General features: G+C 56.6%; 1 protein-coding gene across 1 annotated transcript in view; it reads left to right on the top strand.

Annotated features, from left to right (window-relative positions):
• The window catches only part of TTC7A (tetratricopeptide repeat domain 7A), a 110,738-nt gene that overhangs the window by 78,971 nt on the left and 4,483 nt on the right, over positions 1-27,284 (top strand). The window contains exons 15-18 of the mRNA XM_007459973.1: positions 5,203-5,319; positions 8,785-8,882; positions 10,595-10,729; positions 16,526-16,728. Coding sequence (XP_007460035.1) covers positions 5,203-5,319; positions 8,785-8,882; positions 10,595-10,729; positions 16,526-16,728 — 553 coding nt within the window. The remainder of the gene's footprint in view (positions 1-5,202; positions 5,320-8,784; positions 8,883-10,594; positions 10,730-16,525; positions 16,729-27,284) is intronic.

A 27,284-nucleotide genomic window follows, 5' to 3' on the forward strand; every position in this document is an offset into this window, starting at 1 on the left:
CAGCAGGGGCTGGCTCTGTTCAGGTCTGCTGGGCACCTGTCTTTGGCCACAGGTGCTGACCCATATAGGTGACTCGGAAGGTGGCCGTGCGGGAGGGCGTGCGCTCTTAGGGGGTGGGCCCGCGGCTACACTGGGCCTCCTTGCTAGGAGCAGGGTGCGCATGCCTCGGCCCTTGGAGTGTGCGGAGCGCCAGGACCCGCAGCCCAGCAGCCTCGCCCGTGCAGCGGGGACAGCGGGCACGGCGTTTACGCTGACGCTTGCTCCTTCGCCTTCCCCGGAGAGAACTCTCACTTCCACATCTGCCTTCAGATGCAGTGGCGGCGCTGCAAAGGCGTTCGGCCTTAAAAGACCTCAGTGTTTATTCTACATCTTAAAAAACAGGAAGGTGCTTGCAAGACAAGGTCACGGCCGAGGTTCGTTCACCCTGACCCGGTCGGCTGTGGCTCTGCCCCTGCCCGCTGATCCTCCTCCTTTCTCATGCCCATCTTTGGTCCCAGGAGCCACCTGGAGCCAAAGGTGCCACCTGCCTTGCTGAACAGGCCATGAAGCTCTGGCGTTTTCTGAGAGCCCTCAGAGACACCTGGCCTGGACACTGCTTTGGGGGGGGTCTGCTAGGCCTGCATTTTTAAAGGAATCCCTTCCCTGAGCCTTGGGCAGGCCTGTGCTTAAGGACTTAGTACAGCTGTGGGTTTCTCAGCTGCTGCTTCTGGGTCATCACAGTTCATCCTGCAGGAGTCCCTGGGGCAGACAGGGCAAGAGACTCCACTCCTATTTCACAGGTTTGGAACCTGTGACATGCCCAGCTGGGTAGCAGCAAAGCTGGGACTTTGGCTCGGGTTTCTCACTCCTGGGCCAGTGTCTGTCTACCGAGTGACGTTACAGTGCAGGGTTAGGACAGCAATGTGGCCATTCCTCTTCCGGAATGGCTTTTGTCAGGTCGTTGGAGGGCTGCAAGATTCCAATACCCCAGCCTTCCTGTCTCAGAGACTCTCCTCAGTTGTGCTTTTGGCTCTGCCCGGGTGACTGTCCTCTGGGATGAAGACCCCCAGTCACATGGAGCCAGACGCTTTCATGCCACGTCCAGAACTCCCTGTTCCTCCCCAGGCCCCGGGAAACTTTGCTTCTGGACAGCTTAAAGTGGAATCAGCCAGCACTTTGCTTGTGGGCTGCGTGAGTCCAGCCCTCTCCGCAGTTCTGAGGCATCAGTGAGCAGATTCCTCGCCTGCCTCCTAGCCAGGAGCCAGCAGCGGGACGTGAGGCTGTCACAAGCCGGCTCTGATTCAACATGGATTGCGAGACGCAGAGCGTGGCTGGAGGGTTGTAACAACACGCATTTTCATAGTGTTAAGCTAAGCGGACACCATGTGCTCAGCTCTCTGCCAGGCACTGGGAGGCGAGGAGGGCACTGACATAGAGGGAGGCAGGGTCCTGTCCTGCAGGCAGTCGTCATCCAGGTGGGGACATGCGGCAGGACACAGGACAAGATAAATGGTAGTTTTGCCATCTATAGGCAGGACTGGCTGCAGACTCTTTCTAGAGTATTTGAATTTTTCAGTGCTTGATATGAGTTTATCTTCATTGTTAAAAGCATAAGCCTATGTGGCAAAAAAAAAAAAGTGTGTGTACACACACACATACATACATATATGAGAGAGAGAGAGAGAGAGAGAGTAATTAAGTGCTAACTGAAGATTGTCCTGAGCGTTCAGGGAAGGGCAGGGGTGGCCACGCTTCTTGGAGGAGGACTGGAACCGTTGGATTAAAATTGTGGGGTTTTTTTTTAAGTCTCAGAATCCTTTCTTGCGATGACATTTTAGACTCATTCAGCATATAAAACAGGTATGCCAGGGGCTGGGCTGTTTGAAGGGAGCGGGGAGCCCGGGCTCGCCCCCTGTATTCCCCAGTCCTCACTGCAGCGGCCTCCACACGGCCCCAATCCACAAAGCACGGTGCTCTGATGAGGCTTTGGCCTGTTGGTGTGGACCCCAGCAGCCACAGTGGCACCCTAGGGCACTGCCAGCCTCCTCGTACCATTGTGTGAAGAACTGGGCCACCCATCCCGGCAGATGGGATGGAGAGGGAGACCTGTGCTCCAGCAGGACCGGTGGTTTGGTTGTCTCAGAAGAGTGGCAAGGAGCGGGGTTGTTTGCTGATCCCCGTTGCCAGGCAGAAGAGTTCAGTGGTGAATTAGAGGCGTGGCCGCCGTGTGTGAATGACTAAGTCCCCACGATGCAGTAAAGGCCGTGGGGCTTGAGGCGGGGTGCAGAAGGGGACGCACAGAAGGTCAGAGGGTGACATCTGGTTAGGAGTTGGCCAGATGTCAGAGAGGAAGGGTGAGCCCCAGCAGGGGTGACAGTGTGAAAGAAAGCCTGTCCTGCACGGCAGGGAGCTGCTTATACCCTGTGAGCAGCCCACAGGTACCCAAGGTCATGGGGAGAGGTGGCAGGAATGGAAGGTGGCGTGGACAGTCGGGGCAGGGCCCCTTGTTGAGGAAGACGGTTCTGGCAGCGCTGAACTGCGAGACCAAGGAAATCTCAGGAGCTAATCTGGAGCCTCCCAGGATCTGGGAGTGAGGGATCCAACCGGAGTGTGTGACTGTCGGAGTGCTTGCCCCAGCCCAGAAAGGACGTGGTTGGGTTGAGAAATTCCGCTCTGGGTCACTCATGCTAATGGAATGTCAGGGTCTGCGTTGGTAGAAGTCACTGTAATGCCAGCTCAGCTTTCAGCCACTTCTGTTCTGGGCACACGGTGTGGCCAGGTCTGCCACAGAGCCCTGCTGGCTCTCAGGGGCTCAGGCAGCAGTAGGGGAAAGGGACGGGGTGGAGAGGGGCGAGCTGCAGAGGAGGCCTGTCTGGGGGAATTTGGGAGCAGGGGAATGCTGCAGGGCTGGTCTGCCCAGGGATGGCTCCCAGTGGCCCTGCCCAGGGGAGGTGCAGCCTTGGAGTGGACTAAGCCTGGGTGACCCGACCCTCCAGGGGGAGGAGCTTTCACTCGCACCAACACCTGTTCCCGCCGCAGGCCCTCCCCCTCCCCCATGCTTCTCTTCCCTCCCCCAGCTCCCAACTGTATCCCACCCCACCCTCCTCTTCATCAAACACCAGCCCCGGCAAGACCCCTCATCTGTTCTTTCGTTGCACTGAGTCTGATCCAAAAATACAGTCTGATCTTGATTCTCTGGGCAATTTGTCATTTTTAGCACTGATTGTCACCCTGAAGGCAGAAATTGTGTCTTCTATTTCATGTTCCTAAGGCAGAGGCTCCTAATACTTGTGGAGTGTTGGACCTTTTGAGAGTCCGGGAAAGGGGAGTGGGGATGGCAAGACCAGGGTCCCCAGCAGCTCCCAGCGGGGCACTGAGACCACGTTCCTGACGAGGCCCGTGCGGTCTGCACTGTGGGGAACACGCTTTCTGCCCTCTGGACCTCGTAGGCCTGCCGGGCGATTCGTTAGTAAATGTTCTAAGGAGGGTGCAGGGCATCCTGAGAGTCTGGGAAGGCTTCCTGGGGGAGGTGGGATTTACAGTTGAGCATGGGGGAAGGGATGAAAAAGGAGAGGAGAGGCCATGTGGTGGTGGGGACGACCCTGTGAGCAGGGGCAGAGAGGGACATGGATTTTTGAGGGAAAGTGAGGAAGAAAAATAACACTCGCCCAGAACCCAAACCCTCTCCACCGAAAAGGGGCAAATTCCACCCTTTTAATTCTCTGCCAACAAGTCACAATCTGAGAAAAACAAGGTGTGAGAAGAAAGGAATGGAGTGAAGCCATCCAAGTCCTTTGTGAGGCTGGAGGCCCAGGACTCAGTGCAAGCAGGGGAGGCCAGGGCCCTGACTGAGGGGGAAGGTCAGAGGGAGAAGCCCCCAGGTGGAGGCCTGACCTCCCAGTGTGGGGCCTCCCCTCTGCTGCAGCCTCGGTCATGGGGGTGCACCCTGTCTCCACACAGGACTCGGCTTCTGTGATCCACGAGGGCCTGTGTGCCACCCTCAGGTGGGCCGGCAGCACCACCAGGCAACAATCAAATTCAGGGCCTGATACTCGGGTTTGCCCAAAAGCAGTGCCGTGAACGGAAGGGTGTCACTGCTCACCACCCACAGAGAACCAGGAGTCGCAGCCTTGTTTGGGCCTCAGTGCCTCGGCCAGGTTCTCCGCAGGCTGGTGCGCGTCAGTGTGGCTGGCAGTACCCGTGGTAAAAAGATGGCAGTGCTTCCATATGTGTGGGTAAACAGCCACTGCCTTGACCCTCCCCAGGACCCCAGACTCCCCAGCAGTTAAATATCTATCACTTGGCACCACAGGGCATCCAGACCCCATCCTGGTCATGCTGAGCCAGTGTTCTGCCCGTCTGTCTGTGTCCTGGGCAGAGGGAGGCAGCCAGCCAGCCCTGCGTCCTGCCTCCCGGTGGGCCAGCACTTTCTCTCTCTTCCCAGGCCCTCTCAGGGCCACATCCCCACTGCTTTTACCCCAGAGGACTTCAGGGTTGGGGGTTGAGAGAGATTCTAAACGGTGACGGAATAAGACTTCATGTCACTTTCATCCTGTTGAATGTATAAGGAGGGCTGGCAATTTCTGGCTATCCAGGGAAGAATCCTTGGACAGAGTAAAACCTGACCCTCCTCAGGTATACAGGGTCAGGATACAGTTTGCATCCAATTAGGAGATGTTAACTGAGCACCTGTTGCCTGCTGGCGAGGCAGAAAGCAGAACCCTGTGCCCTTCTGTGACCTTTTCACCAGTTCCCTTGCGTAGCCTCATTCCTTGAGTCAAAGTTTGCTTCTGGGTCTCTTATATAAGGCCCCGTCATGGGCCTGGTGGGCCATATAAGTAAAAAGATAGGCACGTGTTCAGTGAGGATGCTGCAGAGCCGAGGGTGTGCAGGGAGAGGAGGGGCAAAGAAAGCCAGACCGTAACCACGCTGGACAGTGCTTCAGAGGCTGGGTGGGATAGTGCACCATCAGGGGACAAGCGTGAGCGACAGGAACACTGGTGAATGCAGAAGAGTGCTCTGCGCTTTGGCAGAGAGGATGGAGAAACTGAGGCACAGAGGGAACACGCGGTCCAGGGATACAGCTGAGGCCACTGTGCTTGTGGCACTCTGCCTTCTAAGGGCTGGGGAGGTGGGCAGAATCCCTTGGGTTCCACCCTGGGAGGAAAGCCAGGGGAAGGGGGCCCCCTCAGGCATTCTGACTGCCGTGCTCTCTCTCCACAGCCTGATGTTCACCAAGGTGAAGCTGGAGCAGATACTGAAAGGCCCAGAGGAAGCCCTTGTGACCTGCAGACAGATGCTGCGGCTGTGGCAGACCCTGTACAGCTTCTCCCAGCTGGGGTGAGTGGCGGGTCCCTCCAGATGGAGTTGGGAGGCGGTGGTTGCCAAGGCAGCAGCACACAGCTGAGTGGCCATGACGCCTGGTGGGTGGAGGTGGTGAGGATGTTTGAATGAGGGAATGGGACTTACTGCTTCTGGGGCCTTTTACATCCCTGCTCTAATTTTAACCTTTTGACAATCCTCTATGAAGGACAGAAAGAGGCTGTTTAGGAAACTAAAGTTCAGAGGGGTAAGAGGGAAGAGAAATCATTATTAAGCATCTCCCCCATCAGCTGCTTTTATCTTATCCACTGTCAGATTTTACCTCACCCCAGGGGGTAAACTGGGACTCAGAGACCTTATATAACATGCCAGAGCCACTCTCCTGTAAATGGTAGCAGTGGAGCTTGAACCTGGATCTCCGGAGCCCCAGCCTATGGAGCCTGTCCCTTCTTTCCTGATTCCATTCGGAAGCTGGGAGAGGAGGGGAGGAGGAAGCTGAGTTCTAAAAGGGCCCCCACTCCTCCCCACTCACCCACTGTCCCCACACATCCCATCTCCTTCCCCAGTCCCCAGCCCAAGCTCTGGGATTCTCCTGGGCCAGAGCAGGGCACCACTTGTCCAGGCCAAATCTGCAAAGTCTTTGCTCAGACCTACTGGGACACCTGGGCTCAGCCTATACAGCCCAAAGCAGAAATGGGCCTCATTTCCAAGTGGGGCGGTGCACTGCCCCTTCCCGGTCCCTTGGTACCACCTCCTCCCCTTGTCTGGCTGTGTCACCTCCTCAAGGGACCCCACTCTGGTAGGTATATGTATTTTCACAGGGACTCCGGCAGCCCAGCAACCTCTTAGAATCCCCAGAGGAATATCTCTAAAGGTGCAATTTACAGAGGAGGCCTCAAGATAATCTGATGGAATAAAATCCTTGGGCAGGGTAGGGTCGGCCCTCTCTTTGCAGGCCTTTGGGCTTGGGAGATTCCAGGGCCCAAAAGGACCGGTGGGTGGAAGCTGCCAGCAGGCAGCTCTGGGGTGAGGGACTTTTCAGAAAGGAAATGGGGAACCACCTGGCAGCTGGGTGCTGTGAGAGTGAGGGCCAGACTCTGGTGTGAGGGGGGCCCGCATTTGGATGCCCCTCGCTCTGCCACTCACTGGCTGTGACAGGTCCCGCAGGTGCACAGCCTGGCTCCCCTTGCAGAGAGGAGCTGTTGCCAGAGCTGGCAGAGAGCGCCTCTTAGCGGGGTGGCCAGTTGCCTGCTCATCCAGGCGATCATGATGGGGCCCCTCTGAGCTGCAGCCTCATCTCCAGCGTGTAGGGCTTAGCCTGTGCCACCCCTGTGGGAGCAGCAGAGCTGTGGAGCTGTCAGGTGCTCTCCAGGATGGGGCGGTCGGGTTTGCCTTGGGGTCTTTTCAAGTCACCACCTGCAGCCTCATCTCTGGGGAACTCCCCGGCAAACGGCCCCTGGCCCCACCAACCCAGGGTGGAGCAGAGCTCAGCCCGGCCAGCTACCTGCAGGCAAATTGTTGGGACCGAAGGGTTGGATCCAGTCCCCTCCTGGCTTGCCCAAGAAGAGGAAGCATTCTTTCTGAACTGTGGAGCCACAGAGCAGAAACTAGGGCTTGTAAAATCTGGGCTGGGGCAATCAAGGATCAAGGCCAGAATCCAGAGCCTGAAGGTCTGGCCTGCCCCACCCGACCCTGCCGGCTCCAAGGCTCCACCTCCGCTCTGCTCCCTCACCGCCTTCCTCTGCTCTGCCTGGCGCCAGCCCACACGGCCCCTCCAGGAGGCTCCAGTGCCCGGCCCCTCCAGGAGGCTCCAGTGCCCGGCCTCTGATGGCCCGGCACAGCCCTCTCTCCATCTGGGTCTTTGTTAAATGCTCAACTTGGACTGTCTCCTTCCATCTGGCTGTCAGGTTCTTCAGGGTAGGGGCCTAGAACCAGGAGGCAAGAGGTCCCCAAGATGAGCTGTTTCTGGAGCCCTAGGAGAGCCCGCTTCAGGACGAGAAGCTGTGTCTGTGCATCCGCTCCAGGCCAGCACAGGCTGGGCAACTGTCCATGTTCTCATTTGGTCCTCACAATGACCTCGTGAGGTGGACATTCTCATGCTCATTAACTGCACAAAATAACTGTGATCATCTCAAGAAGAGAGGGCTAAGATCTAGAAAGGTTAAGTAGCTTTGCCGAGGCTCACATAGCTAAGGAGGGCAGCCGCGTGGCTTTCCCCCAGAGTCCCCGGCTCTTTTGCCCTGCACTCAGGTGCCTCCCGGGAATGAGAAGGGGATGTGAGAGGTGAGAACCAGCCCGACCAACTATGTTTCTGTGGATGGTTTCCTCTAATGCCCACAAAGATGGCTGTGCACCCAAAGAACCAAGTTCAACGTGAACCGGAGTTAGGATGGCAAGGATACCCCGGCTCTGGCGTTATTTGTGGGACCATCGTCTTGGTGCCCCTCTGAAGGGAGGAGGCCTCTGGCCCCCAGCTGGGCCTGCCTTCCCCTCTCCTGCCCTTTCCGCATCAGTCCTCTAAGCTTCCCCAACCAGCAGGTTCAAGGCCACAGACCGCCCCCGCAGCAGGGGGCAGGGGCTGCCTGGGGGCTGTGTGTGCCCCAGGATGGGCACAGCCAGTTGTGCTGCCTTTCTGAGCTGGTGGTCCCCCCGCATCCCACTCTTGAGAAAAGAGGAGCCTCCCTAGCCCTGTGGGAGCTGCAGGGACCTGGGGAATTGGCGGGGCTTGTTTATCTCCCACCCTCGGCCCCCCTCTGGCTCTTCCGGGGCCACCCTGGCAGCCCCGGGAGGGGGAACCTGAGGCAGGGAGCGGCATCTGGGCCTTCCTTCCCTGGAAGGTGGGGGGCTGCAAAACCAGGCTTCCCTTGGAAGCCAGTCCACAGTGCCCGCTCTGTGCCTGCTCTCTGCTAGACGTTGAGAGGGTAACGAAAAGTAGAAGAGGGAATAGACGGATGGGAGAGGCTCTCATCCTCGGCATACGTGGTGCTGGGATCCACGCTGATGGAGAGCAGAGAGGGAAGGCAGTGTGAGGGCAGGGGAGCCACAGGAGGCCTCTAGATGGATGTTGGCCCTCGGGCTGGGTTCTAAACAATGCGGGGTTTGGGTGGACCGAGAAGAACGGCGAGAACATGCTTGGTGGCAGCGGCATGAGTAAGCATGTAGCTTTGGAAACAAGATGTGGCAGCGTTAGGGAATAGTGAGGAGGCTGACGGCCCCACAGGCACACAGTGGGCACCCTGTGTGTGTGTGTGATCAGGACTAACATGTCGGTTTAGCATCTGGGGTGAGCCAGATTCTAGAATCCCAAGCCTGAGCTCCGATCTGGCCTGCTGCTCTGGTTGTCTCCATCCTTCGTGGTGGTCTTTGGCTCTGTTCTCGGGCCTGAACTCTTCAGCCCCAGAGCCTGCCTGGCATAAGGCTCCCCTCATTCTCCATGCCAGCCCCCTCCACCTCACCGGGGCCTGGCCCTCCCTTACCTTCCAGAGGCCTGGAAAAGGATGGCAGCCTCGGCGAGGGCCTCACACTGAAGAAGCAGAGTGGCATGCACTTGACTCTGCCCGATGCCCACGATGCAGACTCCGGTAAGAATGTGCACTGTGGGCAGCCGTCCACGTGGGCCCACAGCTCCCTCTCCCAGCCTGAGCATCTGCCCGCCTGGTCAAACCCACCCCACCTCCTGCCGGCCACTGTGCTAAGGGGCCTGTGCTACCTCGGGCCTCTTTAGGGCCCATCTTGGCCGGATGGCTGCTGGCTCTGGGGCAGGAAGTGGGCAGCTGGCGTAGGCGAACGAAGGACCCCAACCCCCGTGTGGGGAGTGAAGAGAGTGGGAGAGACTGGGGTGGAGAGGGAGCTGTGGAGCAAGGAAACCGTTTCCCCTTAGGAAAGCTCAAGGCCAAGGTCTGCTGTGATAATGTCCACCGTAGATCCATCGAGTAGAAAGGAAGGGCTGAGCTTCTGTTTACAACTGCAGACCCAAAGCTGACTGTTGTTTCCTGGAAAAACTCATCCTGATGTCCATGACTTGTGAAATTCAAACAAGTTCAGGATCTGCAAACTTACATGTTTTAACCCAGGACCTGATTAAAGCAAACACCTTCCTTAAAAACAGGCAGAATTAGTCACGGGAATGGAAGCATGAGGGAGTTGTATTTGGTGGCATTGCTCATCTTTTCCACTCCTGTGGGGGTGAACCAAGTTGTGCCTTCGTTGTCAAGTGATGGAGCTGATTTCCGAAGCCATGCCCAGCACCTGACTTGAGAGATAGGTCTGAGGATTGCTGGGCTGGACGTGGAGCTGCGGACTCCGAGGAAGCGGTGGTGACGGAGAGTGTAGCTCCCTTGCAGTTAGAGAGGGAAGGACCCTGGACAAGGTTATTAGGACTCTGTATACACCCGCCGTATAAACTGAAATCATCTGTGGTTTGCCTTGAGGTCTCCTGAGTTTATTGGAGCCTTTACTGCCTCTGAGAGAGAGGGAAAAAAGTGCTTGCATTTCACCTGCATGTGAATTGTAAATGTCAACGGCTTATATATATCCTGAACAGGGACCCACGTCACTCTGAACTGCCACATGGAGAAGTTCTCCAGAGGGCACAGGGTCTGGCCTGAGCTGCTACCCAAGGATCCTTCACAGCCCAACCACCAATGGGACCTTTCTATCAAGAAATAATAGGCACTTGTGAAAACAGAAAGTAAAAATGTAAAAGGAAAAAAGGAAAAGTCATCCATCAGTTCGTCACTCAGACCTTAATAAATGGCCTTTCAGACTTCCGGAAACATGTCCATATTTTCTTGTTTGTAAAAATGTGATCATACTCTTTTGCAATCTGCTGCTTTTTACCAAACTGTATAATGTCAGCCTCTTTCTGCATTGATACCCATATTTATGCATCGTTATTTTAATGACTGCATAGTCTTATATGATTATACTCTCACTTATTTTTAATCAATCCCAGTTGGCAGACAGTCAGGCCATTTCTGTCTTCGGTATCCCAGGCATTGGTAGAATGCCCGCAGTTGCCGACATTCATGGTGTTCTTCCCTAGTGATTAACTCCTAGAAGTGGGCTCACCGCCTGATTGCCCCTCAGAAAGCTCCTCTCTCTGGCCTGGGTGAGGGTAGGAGGTGGGCCCCTCCTAGTGGGTCTGTGTGCTGTTTAGCGGCTGCTGGGCCAGGCTGCCCTGCCCCGACACGGCATGCCCTGTCGGTCCCCAGGGGCCGCGCGGCCTCTGTCCTGGGGCCTGCGGTGGGGCACTCGGACTCTGTGGCTCAGCCTCTCCCACCTTGCTCTGCAGGTTCTCGGAGGGCATCGTCCATCGCAGCCTCCCGGTTGGAGGAGGCCATGTCAGAGCTCACCGTGCCCAGCTCGGTTCTGAAGCAGGGCCCCATGCAGCTGTGGACCACGCTGGAACAGATCTGGCTCCAGGCTGGTGAGTGTCCCCAGCCCCAGTGACACCCAGCCCCTGCCTGTGGGCCACCAGGGCCCCCTCTGGCTCCTCCGGGTCTGCCCTGGCAGCCCAAGTTCGGGGAGCTGTGTCCTGAGGAAAACTAGTTAGGACTCAAACCCCTGAGAACTCATGGGAGAGCTCGAGCAGAGGTGAGATGTGCTGGCCCCAAGAAGGCGAGGCCTTGGTGGTCAAGTTCGTTGAAGGCAGAGGGCTGGTAACCCTAGGGTTGCCATTCGGGTGACAGTCTCTCTTGACAGCTAGTGGGCACTGTTGCCACCATGGAGTTTGAGGGTCTGTTAGTATTGGGGAGGTCGGCGACTTCAGAGTTGCACGGCTCACTTACTGCCTGTCCTGATCTAAAATGAGCTAGTGTGTGTCAAGCAGTTAGCACATAGTAGGTGCTCGGTAAATGGTTCTGGGCTTCTGTCCTGTCCACTATAATGACGGTAGAGGCAGAGGCAGCGTGGTACCCCCAGCGGTGAGGTTCCTTGATGTTTGGCTAAGGGATGCTGAGAAGTGACTCGCTGAAGTGATAGAAAATTTAATCCCACAGTGGTGTGAGAGGTGGATTAGAGTGAAAAAAGAGAGAATCAAGGCCAGAGATGTACCTGAATGAGATAAAATGGCAGCAGCAAAAGAAAGAAGGCGGTAGGATAAGTGGAATCGTAAAAATGCACCAGGCCAACATGCTCCCTTGACCCAGGAGTGAAGCTCCTCACCTTTTACTGATTACCCTCCTATTTTCCCCCGTCTTCAGCAAGGGGTTGGTGCCGATAGCCCCGAGGGGAGATGGAGAGGAGGGAAAGTAGGTATTCCGTTCCTGGGACCTGCGGATTTTGCAAGTCAGAGTTAGAATGTGCTTGTTGATTGAGGATCTAAGGTTCCCCGCTGCATGGATTTCCCATATGGACACATTAGTATGCAGGACGCCCCCGCTCTCCCCTCCACAGGCTCTAAATCTGGGGGGAAAAGTTGGACCAGGATTCACAGAAAGACTAGACCGGGAAGCATGTTAATAATGCAAATATTGCCCCAGTTAGCACATCAGGCTCCCTTAGGATGCTAGGGATATGGGGCTGTGCTCCACCGTCAGCTTGTTACATCTGAAGTAGGAAGAGGAACTTTGAAAAATCCAGAGGGATAACAAACAAGGCCCTAGTCTGGTTCGAGACAAATTGCATCCCAGTCTGTTTTGGCAGTAGCTTCCATCATTAACCCAGTCTTAGGTTGGTTAAGGTTATACCCTTCATCCCTCAACTGTCATTCTCCCCTCCCTCTGCAAAGCCTCTTTCCCGTCCCAGTCTGATGTGAGAAGCCTCACGGAGGGTTTCTGCCTGAGAGATGAGTTTCAAAAATGTTGCCTCTTTGCCAGTGGGTTCGTGTGAAAATGGGAGAGGCACCCGGCCCCACGGATGCTCCAGGATCCTGAGTGTCAAGAGGTGCCTTCCAGAACGGCAGGATGGCCCACCTCTCTCTCTCACTGCAGCTCATGTCTCTGGGAGCTAACGACGTGCTAGGGAGAGGGAAATAGGTGTAGGGAGAGTTCCCCTGCCCTGGAGGTCCAGGGGCTCACAGGCGGCTGTGGGCTTTCCCTGGGTCAGGGGAAGTTAGCCCGAGTCCCAGCTCCCAAATGGCAGATCCACACTGTCTGGGCTGCCCCGGCTCTTTAGGTGGCCCCGAAGGTGGAAGCTACCCCTGCTGTCGGCTGGGCAGGCTGGGGACCTGGAGTAGGGCAGTCAGGGCTGTGTCTAAAGAGGGTATTTATTATAAAGATATAGTTGAGACGGAAGCTACGTCTGACCCTTGGTCCGACAGTCTCCTCTAATTCTCTTTCCTTCTTTCCTCCTCACTTCTTTCCTTATCTTCCTCCACTCTCCATTCTTTCCCAGCTCCCTGCCCTTCTCCCTCCGGCCTTCTGTGCCCGCTTCCCATGGCCTCTTTTCCTTTGCTCCTGCCTGCCCTTCTTTCCTCCTCTCTGCCCGTCAGCCCCTCCTCCTGAGTCCGTGAGGAGACCGCTCCCGGGACAGGAAGTCGGGAGCCCGGGCCCATACAGCCCTGACATCTGTGTGGCCTGAGGAAAACGGTGCCCCCCTCTGCATCCCAGGGATGGAGGGTCTCAGACCAACCCGAAAAATCCCTTCAGACCCTTGGATTCTCTGTGTTACTCTCCCGGCCGTTCTCCCTTCCGGCCCCCTGCCCTTCTCTCTCATTCCTCCTCCCCCACCCTCCCTTCTACTTTTTTCTGGGCATCCATATGTCCTGAGGGTTTGCTCCATGGGGAACTGCTTATTTCCTTTAGGGGACAGTTTTGGGGACCCCCCCTGGGGCTCAAGGTGTATTCTTCTTAGGGTCTAACCTTCTCTCCTGCCCTGGGGGCCCCTGCCCTTTTAGCTCGGGTGGTCGCCCTTCCTTTCTGGGGCCTCACGGAGGGCCTCTAGGAAGCGCATCTCCCCTGGCGAGGCCCCTACAAGGCCTTAAGCGTGGCCCTGGGCCCTCCCTCACCCTGCTTCTCAGCTCAGCAGCAGCTGAGCAAGGCCTTCCTTCCTGCAAAGAGGGCTCGGCACTGGCAAGATGGGCAGGAAGACTGGAGCCAGCTCTGGGTGCAGGGTTAGATCAGGATGCCTCAGAAAAACATAATAAAAGGGACTGTTGCAAAGCTCCAGGGAACAGATGTTTTCCATTTGGAGCCTGCTGAGAGAAAGCACAGAGGAGGGTGGGTGGAGAGAGATGGAAGGAAGAAGAAAAGCCCAGACAGACAGACAGACAGACAGGAGAGGAGGTCGGGAGCAGGCAGAGAGGGAGACGAGAGAAGTGAAAATCGGAAGGGAGGGGGAGAGAGAAGGAACCAAGGGGATCAGGGAGGGGCCTCTGACACGGAGGGGGCAGCAAGGCCCCTGTTTGCTGGAGTGGTGACCTCGACTATGAGAATTCAAGGAAAACCCAGTAACAGTGGTTGCTCATCCAGCCCTGGCCAGGGGAGGCCGGGATGGGTGTGGGCACCTCGGAGCCCTGGCAGCCAGGACTGGGAGGTAGAGGACCGGGCAGTGGGTGGGCACCATGCCACGCGGCATGTCTGGGGAGCACCATGTTGGGTAAAACAACTGCCCAGGGACGCTGAGGCTAGGAAAAAGGGGTGCATTGCAGCCCCCAGACCTGTGGGTCTGTGTGTAGGTCAGGGACCCCGCCCTGGAGGCTGGGCCTGCCAGGGGCTATCCGTAAAGCGGCCAGGAGCCCTCACTTCTCTGGCTCTGTTCTGTGTCGTCTGGTTTCCTGCCTAACTGGTAATGAAGTTCATCGGAGCAAAGCAGTCCTACCTGTTTTTCAGGGTATGTTCTCTGGTGTGGGCCCAGGACAAGGCCCAGGGCCCCGAGGAAGAAAGAAGGTGGAGATCCCTATAATTGAAATCTGTTGATGTGAAGGCACTGTGAAGAGTTCCCAAGGGAGGGACCGGGGCCAGCCTCCAGAGATGGGGCTTAGGAGACAGGGCAGCAAGTTGTAAACAGCTTAATGAGGCGGGCCAGGACCAGGTGGGCAGGTGGGCCAGGCCTGGGGAGGGTCTGCTGGGACAAGGTCCAGGGGAGTGGCGAGCTGGCCTCTGAGCTCAGCTCCTGGCGATGGAGGAAGCAGCCCCAGGGGCTGGTGCAGGACAGGCCTCCCCACGCCCAGCACTCACACCACACACTTCCTTCTGCTTCTCCCTTCTCCTCTGTGACCCTGAAAAGTCCTGCCGCAGTGGGTCCCAGCCCTCCAGGTCAGCACAGCCTCCCTTCTCCTCTCTGCCAGTCCAAGTGTCCCTGTGCCTTCAGGCCCTAGCTCAGATGCCGCCTCCGCCAGGAAGACTTCCCTGACCACACCAGCACAGCTAGCCTGACCCCATCCGAGCGCCCAGAACACTCAGCGATGGCACTTGTCACTCCACTGCCCTCGGTCACTCCAGTGGTTTGGTGGCTCAGCTGCTCTGCTTCCCCCCCGCTCTCCTCTTTCTCCTCCTCATGGGAGGGCCAGGCATACGGTCAGTCCTCAGCCGCTGGACATTGGACCCACGTATGAAGGCAGCCGGCGGAGAGCCCCAGGCGGCAGCTCCGGAAGGGAACACAGCAGCAGAGCAGAGGAGAGCGAGGCTGAGATAGCCAGTCCTCCCTGCCGGGCCCCAGGTTCAAAGCCCACCCCTTCTGGCCTGGCCTTCCAAGCTTTCCACCGTGGGAATCTCCAGTTCAGGCCGTCTCTGAGGACAAGAGCCTGTGCTTCCCTTGCACCTTATCATGGGAACCTGGCTCCTCTGAGTTTACTTAATTCTCTGATTCTCCCAAATTCTCAACTCCAGAAGAGAAAAAGAGTACCTGCTCAGGATGCCTCCTGCAGCATTCAGGCTACTCCGAGTACCGTGGACCTTAGGCCACATTCACGCTGAGTGCCCCCGGTGCTGCGTGCTACAGCCAAGGCCTTAGGCCTCCTTCCTGCTTGTTGGAACCAGAAGACGGGCTGCCTGGGCCCAGGTCTCCCACCTTTTCTGGGAGCTTTCTTTGGGGAGTCTCTTATCCGCCCCCAGCCCCCAGACCTAATCTGAACTCATGTAACCTCAGCTCTCGGCCTGTGCTGGGAACAGCTCTTGGCAAAGCCCCCAGCCCGGCTCTGCTTGCCCTTCTGTACCCCCTCCCATCTGTGCGGAGCAGCCGGGCCCGTGCTGCCACGAGACGAACGCTGAGTGGGCTGCGAGGCACCTCCGATGCTCCGCGCTTCTGAGGGTGCCTCCAGTGGGTGTGTACCTGTGCAGCGTGGGTCTGAAATGCGCGTCTGTGTGGGTGGGCCCGCAGTTGGAGAAACTGCCCTATTTTCTACTGATCTGGGGGAAGAAGGCAAACTGGTTGTGGGGCGGATCTTCCCCACCTGTTGGTTGAAAGGCGTGTGCGTCCCTGATTCCTCTCTATGCGACAGAAAGTCCCAAGTTTGGAGGGAGGCCAGGAGCTGCCCCTTCCAACCGAGGGACTGGGGTGAGGCCCCCCGTCTCTCAGCCTGGTGTGTCAGCCTGGGGCGCGGGAGAGCCTCCCTCCCAGAATCCTGAGGATTAAGTGAGAGGAGATGCTTGCTTGGCCCACGGTCAGCTCTCAGTAAGTGCAGGCGGGTTTGTAGCTCCTCAGCGTGAGCCCCACCCCTGTCCTCCGCGGGCGCTCCCTGGGCCTCCTTCGTGGTAGCATCACTTGGCTGTCCTCATCCTGATCACGCAGGTGGATTAGCTCTTTAGTCAGCCGCCCTCCCTGGAAAGCGACCTCATCTGCCTCCTGCCCCCTGTTCCCAGATACGTGATGAATAGGGGAAGTGACGGGACAGAAGAGTCACCCGAGCAAACGCTTAGCTGCAGGGGACCCCACTCATGCCCCCACTGCCAGGCTCTGAAGTCAGACAGCCCAGTGCATACCCTGGCTCCATCGCTTACTCTCCCTGTGGCCTTACGCGAGTTCCTTACCCTCTCTGTGCCCGCTTCCTCCTCCGTGAAGTGGGTGACAGAAGTGCGTTGTTCACATAGGGTCTTGGGAGTGTTGGTGGAGTCGGTCTGTGTGCAGCACAGAGCATGAACTTGACACAGAGTGAGCGCTCAGAAACCGCGGCCTGGTGCTACCGCCGCACCCCAGAGCAAGCCAGTCCCATGCTGTGTCTCGGTGGGATGGTTTCCATCACCCAAGACCAGTTCCTGAACTCCGGGGGCTGACGGTCGGATGCGGGAGGGGGCCACTGCCTCTGACTTTTCCCACCGCCTCACCTGCCCTTCTGGTTTCACAGCCGAGCTGTTCATGGAGCAGCAGCACCTCAAGGAAGCAGGCTTCTGCATCCAAGAGGCCGCGGGCCTCTTCCCCACGTCACACTCGGTACTCTACATGCGGGGCCGGCTGGCCGAGATGAAGGGCAGCTTGGAGGAGGCCAAGCAGCTGTACAAGGAGGCACTCACAGTGAACCCCGACGGCGTGCGCATCATGCATAGCCTGGTGAGTCAGCCCCGCACCCACTCCGAAGGCCTCAGGGCCCCCCCTCCCTACCCCGCAGCCTCCACTGCCTACAGTGCCCTGCAGCCACTGTTCCCTGCTGTCCAGGGGGAGGTGGCTTCCTTCCTGCTCTCTTGAGAGAACAGAGACCGTTCTCTGTTCTTGTAGAGACAGGCCATCCCCCTTCAATCAGAGCCTGCCTAAGGGGATGAGGAGAATTGCTTGATTCTTGGTGACTCCCTTTTGCTGTGTTTCTGTAAGGCGATCTAGCCCCAGAGGTTTTCACTGTTACTCATCAGGTCCCTGCCCTGGAGACTCTAGGCAGATACCAAAATGCGGTTTTTCCAGGGGTCCCCAGGCCCTCCCTGATCACGGGGCTGCCTTGCCCATTTGAGAGGAGCTCCATGCCTCCTTGTGGGATTCAGGCGATGTTTTGGGGTGGGCTGTCATGTCAGACCTGACTCAAGCACACATTGAGAATGGCCTCGGGGTGCTAAGAGGGGCCGGCAGCCCCTAATCCTAGGACATGGAGCCCAGGACTTGGGTGCCCAGGGCTCGGTGACTCTCCCGTGGGAAGGTTCAGAGGCTGGGAGCAGGATGCCGGTGCTTTTGTCCTGGCCTTGCCATTCTCTTCCTGGGTGATCACGGGCAAGTCAGCCCCTTCATGGAACCTCAGTTTTACTCACCTGTGCGATGGGGATTCTCTGGCCCAGGAAACATCTAACAGGTGGTATAGCATACCCTAGGGAAGACTGTTTTTCCTTGCCTTCCTTATCTGCTTTCAGAGAGCAGGTACCAGGATAAATGTAGTGATTGAAGGTGTAGAGGCCTGCATATGCACAGTGATTTCTGAAGTACAGTTTAGGAGCCCACAGCAACACAGTCTCAGGGTCTGGGTTCCACCTCAGATGTCTCACTTTGAGAGCTCTCTGAGGAGAATGGCCGTGAGGGTATCACTGACGTCTGCCCCATGGAGAACACAGAAGCATCAGGAGCATGGCTCCGGGTGGCTGAAGGATTATCATTGACAAAAGGGGTCTGCTTTGTTCGTGAGTAGAAGCTACGAGGAGTTAGATGTCAGCTCAGTGTCAGGAAAAATGGTTTAACTCTTGGCATAGTCCAAGCACAGACTCATGAATCAACTGGTGAGGATGTTGCCCAGAGAATGTAAATATCACATGTGGGAGGAGCTGGACCAGGTCATCTTTATAAGGTCCTTGCTAACCCTGAGAGTACTTGAAAACAGACCAGAACAGAGATTCCCATCTCAGCCTGATCTCTTAAAAGGATTTCTAGCTCAGGCCCATGTAGCAACATCTTGGCCTGGTCCAGGTTCCCTCCACATGGCGCCATGTTGCCTTCCTGTCGGCTCAGCAAATGTTTTGTTTTTTGCAAGGCACATCCTCCTTCCTCCCACAATTCAGACATTAGCTCCTCTGATAAATGCCTCCCCGGAGGTCACATCCAGAAACTTGATTAGGGATCTGGGAGGGGGAATGTGGGCTCTGTCGTTAGGCCTGCAGGCAGGCAGACAGCTGCCTTTCCCTGTGTTCGTGGATATGAGCCTGACGTCTCGGTCTCGAAAACCCGACCAAATCCAATAACAAGTACAATTTTGAAGCAACATGTACCATTTTTCATTTATGCTTATTATTGTTTGTCGCTACCTTCCTAAAACTGAAGCAGTCTGCAAGGGTGGGTTTCCATGGTAACTGAATAAGTTGTCTGGAGTGGCTCCCTACAGATGTTTCTGGAAAGGTCCCTTTTCTCTTCCTGGGGTGCCTTGCTGATTTGATATAATCGGAGAAAGGACTGCCCACTGTTAAGTTACAAGCAACCAGAGGGGCAGTCGGCTCCAGCGTGGGCAGCCCATCCCCTTTCCACACTCCGCGTTCCTGCCAGCATCCCACACATATGCATAAAGAATAGCAAATTTCAAGCCTGGGGAGGATTTACTAAGCACTGTTTTCCCAAAGACATGCGAACACTTTGGCTTGTTGGACTCCAGTGTTCCCTGAGCTAAGTGTCTTCCCTGTACAGTCCTCAGACTCAGGACATCTGGAATCTAATCCCGGCCCTGGCCCTAATTCACTTGGGTGATTTAGGAAAAGACACACTTAACTTCCATGCTCCTGATGTCTCCTTTTATAAATGAATAATGAGCTTCATCATTACTAGACCAGTGTTGTTCTAATCAAATGAGGTGACGCATGTGAGAGTGCTTCTGAAAGTCTGCAGTGCGATATCAGAAAAGACAGAACACAACACGCGCCACACTCTCCAGTCCCTCGCCCGTGACAGACGTCGCTTAGCGGTCACAGCATTTTTTCCCACTGAGCACAGATGGGATCTTGGGATCTTTTTCACCATGGTGTACTGCATGATGGGAGTCACTCCCCATCGGTCTAAGTCAGCTTGGCACTTATGTAAGGGATTCACAAATCCCTTAGATTTGACGTGAATCCCTTAGATTCACAAATCTAAAAATAGTAGCGAATAAGAGAGACACAGCAGTTGTCTCAGCGTGAGGTTGGTGCATCCTTGGAGAATTATCCAGAAAAAGGAATATGGAGGGGAACTGGTAACACACCCCCATTGGAGTCATTGCAAAGGCAGGTTCCCAGGGAGGACATCCTGGCCTTGCCTTTGCCACTGTGGCTCTTTGAGGACATCGGCCTCTGCTAGGTACAAGGGGAAGGAGACACAGCGCTCCCCTGAGAGCATGGCCACCCATAGCCTGGTCTGGAAGAGCTCTGGGCTCCTCAGTGAGCCCTCTGATATAGTGGCTGAGTCCCACGCTCCGAGTTCCGGAGAGAGGAGGGCAGAGATGCACTCAGTGAGCCGTGTGGGTGCCCGGTTCTGCCCTGCAGTTCTTGGGCAGGATGGTCCAACACCAGGAGGCCGGCCTTGTGGCCTCTCCCGGGCTTTGTACATGGGACAGGAGATTTGGAGACAGGCTGGAGAAAGCCTCTGGGAGGGGAGGGTTGTTGTTTTCAGGAGCCAGGGTTCAGGCTTCCAAGAACGTGAACTTCGGCCCAGAAGCATATTCTCTGCTCTTCCTGTCCTTCTGCCCTCCCGGCCCTGGATGTGATGGGGACATTTCCATGGTTCCAGCTCCACCCTGGGCTCAGCTCAGGCTTTTCCACCCAGATCAGGCAGGAAAGAGACACCTCTGTGGCAGTGCTGTGCCAGCAAAGAGTTCCCGCCGCGCGCACAGCAGCGTCCCTGAGGAGTCTGTGCCGTCAAGCCCCGATCCCGCAGGCTGCCACCTCCACCAGGCTCAGGGATGGCCAGGTGGCTCTGGGAGACTGCCAGGTGCGGAAAGAGAAAGACATGCTCTCTACCAATGGAAATTCCCAAGTGAAATCCCAGGAGCAGGTCCTGACAGTCTCTGCCAGCTCTGTCTCAGCCTCCCTTCCAGGTAGCCAGAAACCCCACTCACTCAGCCTGGCTGCTCAGGCCAGGCTTAATTTACTGGCAGAGAATCTAGTCAAGAAGGGGAAACCTGAACTTTACCTGCCTGTCCCTGAGGAAACCTGAGAAAGGAAGCAGGGTCCTTCCCAAGATCAGCAGAGGAGTTGTCCCTCGGGTGACGCTGTTTTTCAGAGAAGGCTCCATGGGCTTGGCCAAGAGGGGACCTCCAAGGGAGCAGAGATGCTTAGGGAAGGCAAGGAGCCCAGGAGTGACTGATGGAGTCATCAACTCCCTGAGAACCCTCCCAAGAGGGTGCTCCTTTGAGGTAGGTCACCTGACCTTAATGGCAGGAGGGTCACTAGCCCTGGCCACAGACTGCCTCACTCTTGGCTGAGCCGGGACTATGGATGCTTTGGTGCGGACTGTCTCACTGCAAGTGATAGCTTGAAAGCCTCAGCCAGGAGTGGGCAGGTGTGGCTGCATCCCTGCCATCTGTGTTTGTGGTGCTTGGCGTCCCGCCCTCCTCTCCCAGGGACAGATGCTGGGGGGTAGTGGTTTCCTGGCCCCTCTCCGGGCAGGCTTCGCTGCTCTTCACTGGCCTCTGCCCCTGGTCATGCTTTCTTCTTGGGACAGAGCTTTAGCTCCTGCTGCCCCCTCTCCCCAGAACCCTTTCCACGTCGGACACCCCAGCAGTAGGGGGAGACAGCCCTGTGTAAGCTTTGGCTCCTGTCATGTAATTCCCAGAGATGTGATTTCTGAAGCAACCCTGGCTGCGTGACCCGGCCTATCCTCTCTCCAGATGCCCCTGGAAAGACAGGAAGACAGTGTTTCTGTCATCTGTTGCCCTCTGATGAGAGCTGGTGATGAATTATTCCCCTGCATTCGTTCCCTCTGGCTCCCAGCATGGTTGTCTTTAAGTGGACTTGGGGCACGGCCATGGCATGCGGCCACCCCCAGTTGGCCCCAGAGCTTCTTGCCTCCCTCTCTCCAGGCTGGGGTGTGTCACTTCACGACTTAAGTCCCGCAGAAGCTCCCTCCCACCATCCCTCTCCCTCCCCAAGGCCAGGCCTGAGGCAGCGAGGACCAGGGCTCTGCCCCGACCCAAACCTGAGATTCTGGCTTGGGCCTTTTGCAGGTGCTCCAGGAATCTAACCTGGAAGGCTCTGCTCTCTAAGGTCAAAGAGGTGAACTCTGGCAGCACAGAGCTCCACCCACCCTCTCCGGACTGGTCCTATCCCCAGTCCTGGAGGGTAGGACCAGACAGGAGAGGTCTGAGACACGCAGTCAGCCCTGCCAGCCTTCAAGTTATGGGGGCACTTGGAGATTACTTCCTCTTGCTGGTTCAGTTTCTCTTCTATCAAATGGGGATAATAATTCAGGCCCTTGTGACCTGAAGGGGTAGTTTTAGGGGACGAGCCGAGAGCTGTGAAAAGATAAGTCAACAATGGGTATTTTTTCCACCATTCACGTGGAAGACCAGGTGGCCTGAGCTTGAGCCCCACCTTTGACTGGGCTGCTTGATCTCACTGCCATGGGACAAGGGTCATTGGCCCAAATTTCCTTGTGCTGCTGGGTGGCCCGTGGTGCCAGCAGAGCTGTCTTTGGGGTTGCCTCTGGGGCTGGTCGGCTGGGATGGTTTTTAAGCCCCCAGTATCACGTCTGGAGGTTGGAGCACAGCATTCGAGTATGACTGAGCTGGACTTGAGTTCCACTTTGCCTATACTCACCATTTAACCTTGGCCAAGTTCTTCAGCCTCCCAGGACCTCAGTGTCCTCCTCTGTAAAATGGGACTCGTGATGCCAAGCACCTAGGGCTCTTGGTAGGATTAGGTTAAAGAATTCTGCAAGTTAATGGCCTAGTAGACAGGGTTACTTTTACCTTTCTCTTTTTTGATTTTTTAATTTATTTTTTATATTGGACTATGTTTGATTTACAATGTTGTGTTAGTTTCAGGTGTACAGCAAAGTGATTCAGTTATACATATACATATATCCACTCTTTTTCAGATTCTTTTCCCATTTAGGTTACTACAGCATATTGAGTAGATGTCCCTGTGGTTTTTAAAGTCTCTGTTTGGTAATTAAATTCATCTGTATCATTTTTTTAAGGTTGCACATATAAGTGGTATCATATGATATTTGTCTTTCTCTGCCTGACTGACTTCGCTTAGTATGATCGTCTCCAGGTCCATCCATGTTGCTGCAAATGGCATTATTTCATCCTTTTTTATGGCTGAGTAAATAGTCCATTGTATATGTGTACCACATCTTCTTTATCCATTCCTCTGTTGATGGACATTTAGGGTGATTCCACGTCCTGGCTATTGTAAATAGTGCTGCAGTGAACATTGGGGTGCATGTGTCTTTTCACATTATGGTTTTGTCCGGGTATATGCCCAGGAGTGGGATTGCTGGGTCATATGGTAGTTTCTATTTTTAGTTTTTTAAGGAACCTCCATACTGTTCTCCACAGTGGCTGCATCAATTTACATTTCCACCAGCAGTGCAGGAGGGTTCCCTTTTCTCCACATCCTCACCAGCATTTCTTGTTTGTAGAATTTTTGATGATGGCCATTCTGACCGGTGTGAGGTGATCCCTCATTGTAGTTTTGATTTGCATTTCTCTAATAATTAGCGGTGTTGAGCATCTTTTCAGGTGCTTTTTGGCCATCTGTATGTCTTCTTTGGAGAAATGTCTTTTTAGATCTTTTGCCCATTTCTCGATTGGGTGGTTTTCTTGCTATTGAGCTGCATGAGCTATTTGTATATTCTGGAGATTAATCCCTGTCAGTCGCATCATTTGCAAATGTTTTCTCCCATTCTGTGAGTTGTCTTTTCATTTTGCTCATGGTTTCCTTTGCTGTGCAAAAGCTTTTACTTTTACTTTTTTCATTTCAAAGTGTGGCTCCCAGGCCAGGTTCAGATGCTCTTGGTTTGCAGAGGGAAGGGGATACCCAGAGCCGAGCCCCAGACACCCATTGTAGCCAAGCCTCTCCATCCTCTTGAGTCCACCAAGCGACTCTGACCAAGGCACAGAGGTCTGGGACATCAGCCCCAGCTGCCCTGCGGATGGGACAAGACTGTGCACAGTGTGAGGCCAGGCTGACCCTGGCTGAGAGCGAGAGCAGCCGGCCCAGTGAGCTAGTCTGCGTTGAGGGACAAGGGGGATTTGAGACCCCGTCTTGCCGTCGCATATGTCGGGTGAGACTCTGCAGCTGAAGGGGCGTGCTGGGCCCTGAGGCTGCTGGCGAGGAAGAGCAGGGAAGGCCGGGCTCGGGGAGGCCCTGCGCTCGGGCCCACAGTCTTGTTAGGCCGGTTCAGCCGCCGCTTCCTGACTTGAAGGAGGAAAGGCGTTCTGAGCAGCTGAGAAGTGAGACTCAGCACCCGGCCTTCTGGGGGTTCTCTGACGCTGGATGAGGCGGGCAGTAATGTCTCTGGTTGCAGGGCCCCACGCCTCTGCATGCAGGACAGCCCGCCTGCTCTAGGCTGCTGCTTCCTTGTTGGCTTCCTGAGCCGTGGCAGAGGGCTGAGAGGGTCCAGGCAGCCTGAGGCAATGGGAGGACCTGGAAGTCTTGCCTGCGCTCGTGAGCGGCGTCTCCCCAGCTCCAGTGGGGCAGGAAAACTGCTTCTGTGTGGCAGGAAAACTCAGTAGGAATGTCTTCTTGGCCATGTGACCTCCTAGGTTTTATTGGGAGCTCTCTTCCTGGTCCCTCCGCAGTGCTGCCTGCGGTCTGCATTCCCTGATGGGGCAGTGGAGAAGGGAGGAAGGGTGGGAGGTGCCAGGGCGTGTCCCCTCAGCCTGGGCCTCCTGTGTCCAGCGGCCGCCCCCAGCCCGCCTCATGCCCATGCTGGCACAGCCGCAGCACTCCCCCTGAGCCCGCGCCCCGGGCTCGTGGAGGCGGGTCCCCCTGCCTCTGGCCCAGGACTTTAGGCAAACCTTAGGCCGGTGTGTGGACTCCTGAAGTCCACACCAACCCTGATTAGGAAGTGGGCAGGAAGCTTTCTGGCAGTGTCACAGACTCAGCTCGGAGCCACGGTTAAGCACTGTTGGCTTAATTTAACCCCAGAATCAATGGTCAGAAAGACATGTCTGGAGGGTGTAGCAGGGTTCAGGCCTTTCCCCTTGCGCAGAAGGCCAGCACACCCCACAAATAGGCCATCACCACCCTCTTCGGCTCTGGCTCCTGCTTAGAGAGGAGCATCTGCCATGGGGTCCCCCTCTCGCTGCCCATCACAGGGTGTTCACTTCTAGAATCCAAAGTCCAGAGGCCTTGCTGCAGCCTCCTGACCTGGCCCTGTGGGCCTGGCCGTGCTCCAGGGTGGGCAGAGCCCCCAGCCAGCCCAGAGCCTGAAACCAACCCGAAAAGGCCCAGCGCCCTGCCTAGAAGTGGGACTGGCAAGACCCCCTCCCCCGCAGGCTGTGCCCGCCCTCTGACCAAGCGGTGCTTGTCCTTGAGCCTGGCTGCGGCCCTCTGAAGACAGACACCACCCCCAGCCGAGGGGCCCGCTGGTGTTCACGACATCTCACCTGTGGAGGCCCTAGGAGGAAGGGACAGGCGTGAGTTCTGGTATGTGAACAGCACAGCCACCTCTGCTGCCCCAGAAGCCCCCTAGCTAGGCTGGGCCCTGAGTGAGTCTGGGGGCTCTCTGGGCCGAGGCCTCTTCCTGTGAGAGAGCCAAGGGGAGCTCTGGGTGGGAGCTCATCAGCCAGGCCTCGGGTGGGTCTAGGAGTCATACCCTTCCCCCCAACAAGGAGGTAGGACCAGCCTGTGGGCCTGGAGCTGCCCCAGCTCCAGGCGGGATGTGGTGATGTGTGGGCTAGGTTCTCAGCCGGGACAGATTCCTCAGTCCCAGTGTGGTTGGACAGGTAGGGGCTGTCACACCTGGGAGGATCCGGGAGTGCACGGAGAGAGGAGAGAGCTGTGAGCTCGGCTGGAATGTGGGCCTCCCTGAAGGGTGTGTCAGCCCGCCCCCCCCCCCCCCCCCCCGCCATGCCCCATACTCCTGGGCCTTCTCAAGTGGCATCAGACAAACAGGGCTCCATGAGGCCAGCGAGACCACTGGAGTGCTCTGCGCAAGCAGAGAATCAGAGGCCCTTGGGGGACTGACAGCGGCCGTCCTCACTCTCGCGTGGGAGTGGGCTCCAGGGCCCCCCGCTCCCCTCCCATCCCCGCCCCTGGGGTGGGTGAAGGGAGGGATCCTTGGAGCAGCCTCAGAGGTTGTCCTGCCATGGGCTCCTTCCTGCAGCCCCATGGTCCCCAAGCAGGGGGCTCCAGGGACCGGGAGACTCCAGCAGCCTCCAGCTGATTCCCGGCTTCCCAGCTGGAAAGGCTGTTATAGAATCCCAGGAATGTGCCTTGAGCTCAGAAAGAAAATTCCCAAAATAACTTCTATAAATACTTGAGGGTAGGGGTGGGGAGGGAACCCTCAGCCTGGCCTGCAGCTGGCCTAGCAGTCGGGGCTGCTTCCCAGGGCCGCCCTCCCCTCAAAGAAGGAAAAGGCTCACACAGCGGGACCTTCCTGCCGCCCCTCCCCTCTGGGGTACAGCGTCAGGCACTGAATCAACCGGTTGAGACGGTGTGCAGTGGTAATTCTCCAAAAGGCAGGTAGGACCCCCGCTCCCCCCTCATCCCCATCCCGGGCTGTGGCTCCTGACCCCACCCTGTGCTTCCCCAGAGAACCTGGGTTCCTAACAGGCAGAGTCCCTTCAGAGTCTCCATACAAACCGGAGACCAGACCCTAGCCAGGGAGGCGGCCCTCAGGCTGCCTGCCTTTGTGGCCCTAAGCAGGTCACTAAGTATGCGTAAAGGCCTCTGGTGTGCCTGGCTTTGCATCCGGGACCACCACCATCCCCCCAAACTCTTTTGAGCTGCTGTCCTGTGGGAAATCACGGAGCGGGCAGGAGCTGGGGACCCTGTCTCTCTCAGCCTACGGGGGTGGGGTCGGGGATGGCACTGGAGAGCTACAGTGAGGAGCATACCCTCCAGGCGGTGGTGTGGCAGCAGGTGCTGCCCTTAGGCAAGAAAGACAGACTTCCTAGAGGAGCAGGGTCCCCGGTGGATGAGATGAGGCCAGATGCCCCCTCCCTTCCTGAGATCCAGGAAGGGAGGGAAGGAAGAAGGAATGGACGACCTCGGGAATTTCTGGAGACTCCCCCACAGCCCTGCCCCTCCCTGAGCTCCGGTTATAGGCGCCGCGCTCCACCACCATCAGTGACTCGCACTGCTTTCTAATCCCTGTGTGGGCATCTCCCAGGTCAAGCGTCAGAAGCTGAGAGTCACTTAGCAGGTCTGGTCTCCTCTCTCGACACAGGGAGGGAAGGAGTCAGCCGGGATATTTGGATGGAATTGAGACCGGTTCTGTGTTCCCACCGTCTCCCTGGAGACCTGTTCTCGGGGCAGCTGGGGGTGGGGTGACTGACGGCAGGCCCTCGGCTCAGCGCGGGGCTTTGGGAGAGCAGGTGAGACCTCACATCCTCCTGGGGCAGGGCCCTGCCCAGTTGTCAGGCAGCAAACAGCTCCGAGTTGCTACCAAACATGAACCCAACGGGCTGGTGTCTTGGGCAGGTGGCAGCAGATCCTGTTACAGGCCCTGGGCCTCCAGACCCCAGCCTGACCCCGGTGTCTCCTTTCAGGCTCTCAGGTCAGCACCCCGGGGGGGGGGGGGGGGGTCCAACCCCACGCCAGCCCACACAGTCTTCCCTCACAGGGAGCCTTGCCCTCCAGAGAAATCCGCTCTTCTGTGCCCTCCCTGCCCCTCCACCCAGGACCCTCTGTTCATCCTGGGGACACTTCCATTTGCTGTGAGCCCACCATGCACCCTGCTATATAATTTCAAATTCATCCTTGCAGAATCCTCACAATAGCCTACAAGGTAGGACTGTGCTATCCCCTGGTTTACAGATGAGGGAACAGCAGCTCAGAGAAAATGGGCCACTTCCCCATGGTCATGGCACTTGTCAGTGGCACAGCTGGGATTCCAACCCGGCCAGGTCTTCCGGCTGTGTAGCCCTGGGCTTTTTTCCTCTACATAGAACATACAGAGGAGCCTGCCACAAACCTCCTAAACCACGAGTAAAACACACACACACACACACACACACACACACACCCTATTCAGCCTGCAGACATAGCACATACAGAGCA

The sequence above is a fragment of the Lipotes vexillifer genome, unplaced genomic scaffold (assembly GCF_000442215.2).
Source record: "Lipotes vexillifer unplaced genomic scaffold, Lipotes_vexillifer_v1.1 scaffold666, whole genome shotgun sequence".
NCBI lineage: Eukaryota > Metazoa > Chordata > Mammalia > Artiodactyla > Lipotidae > Lipotes > Lipotes vexillifer.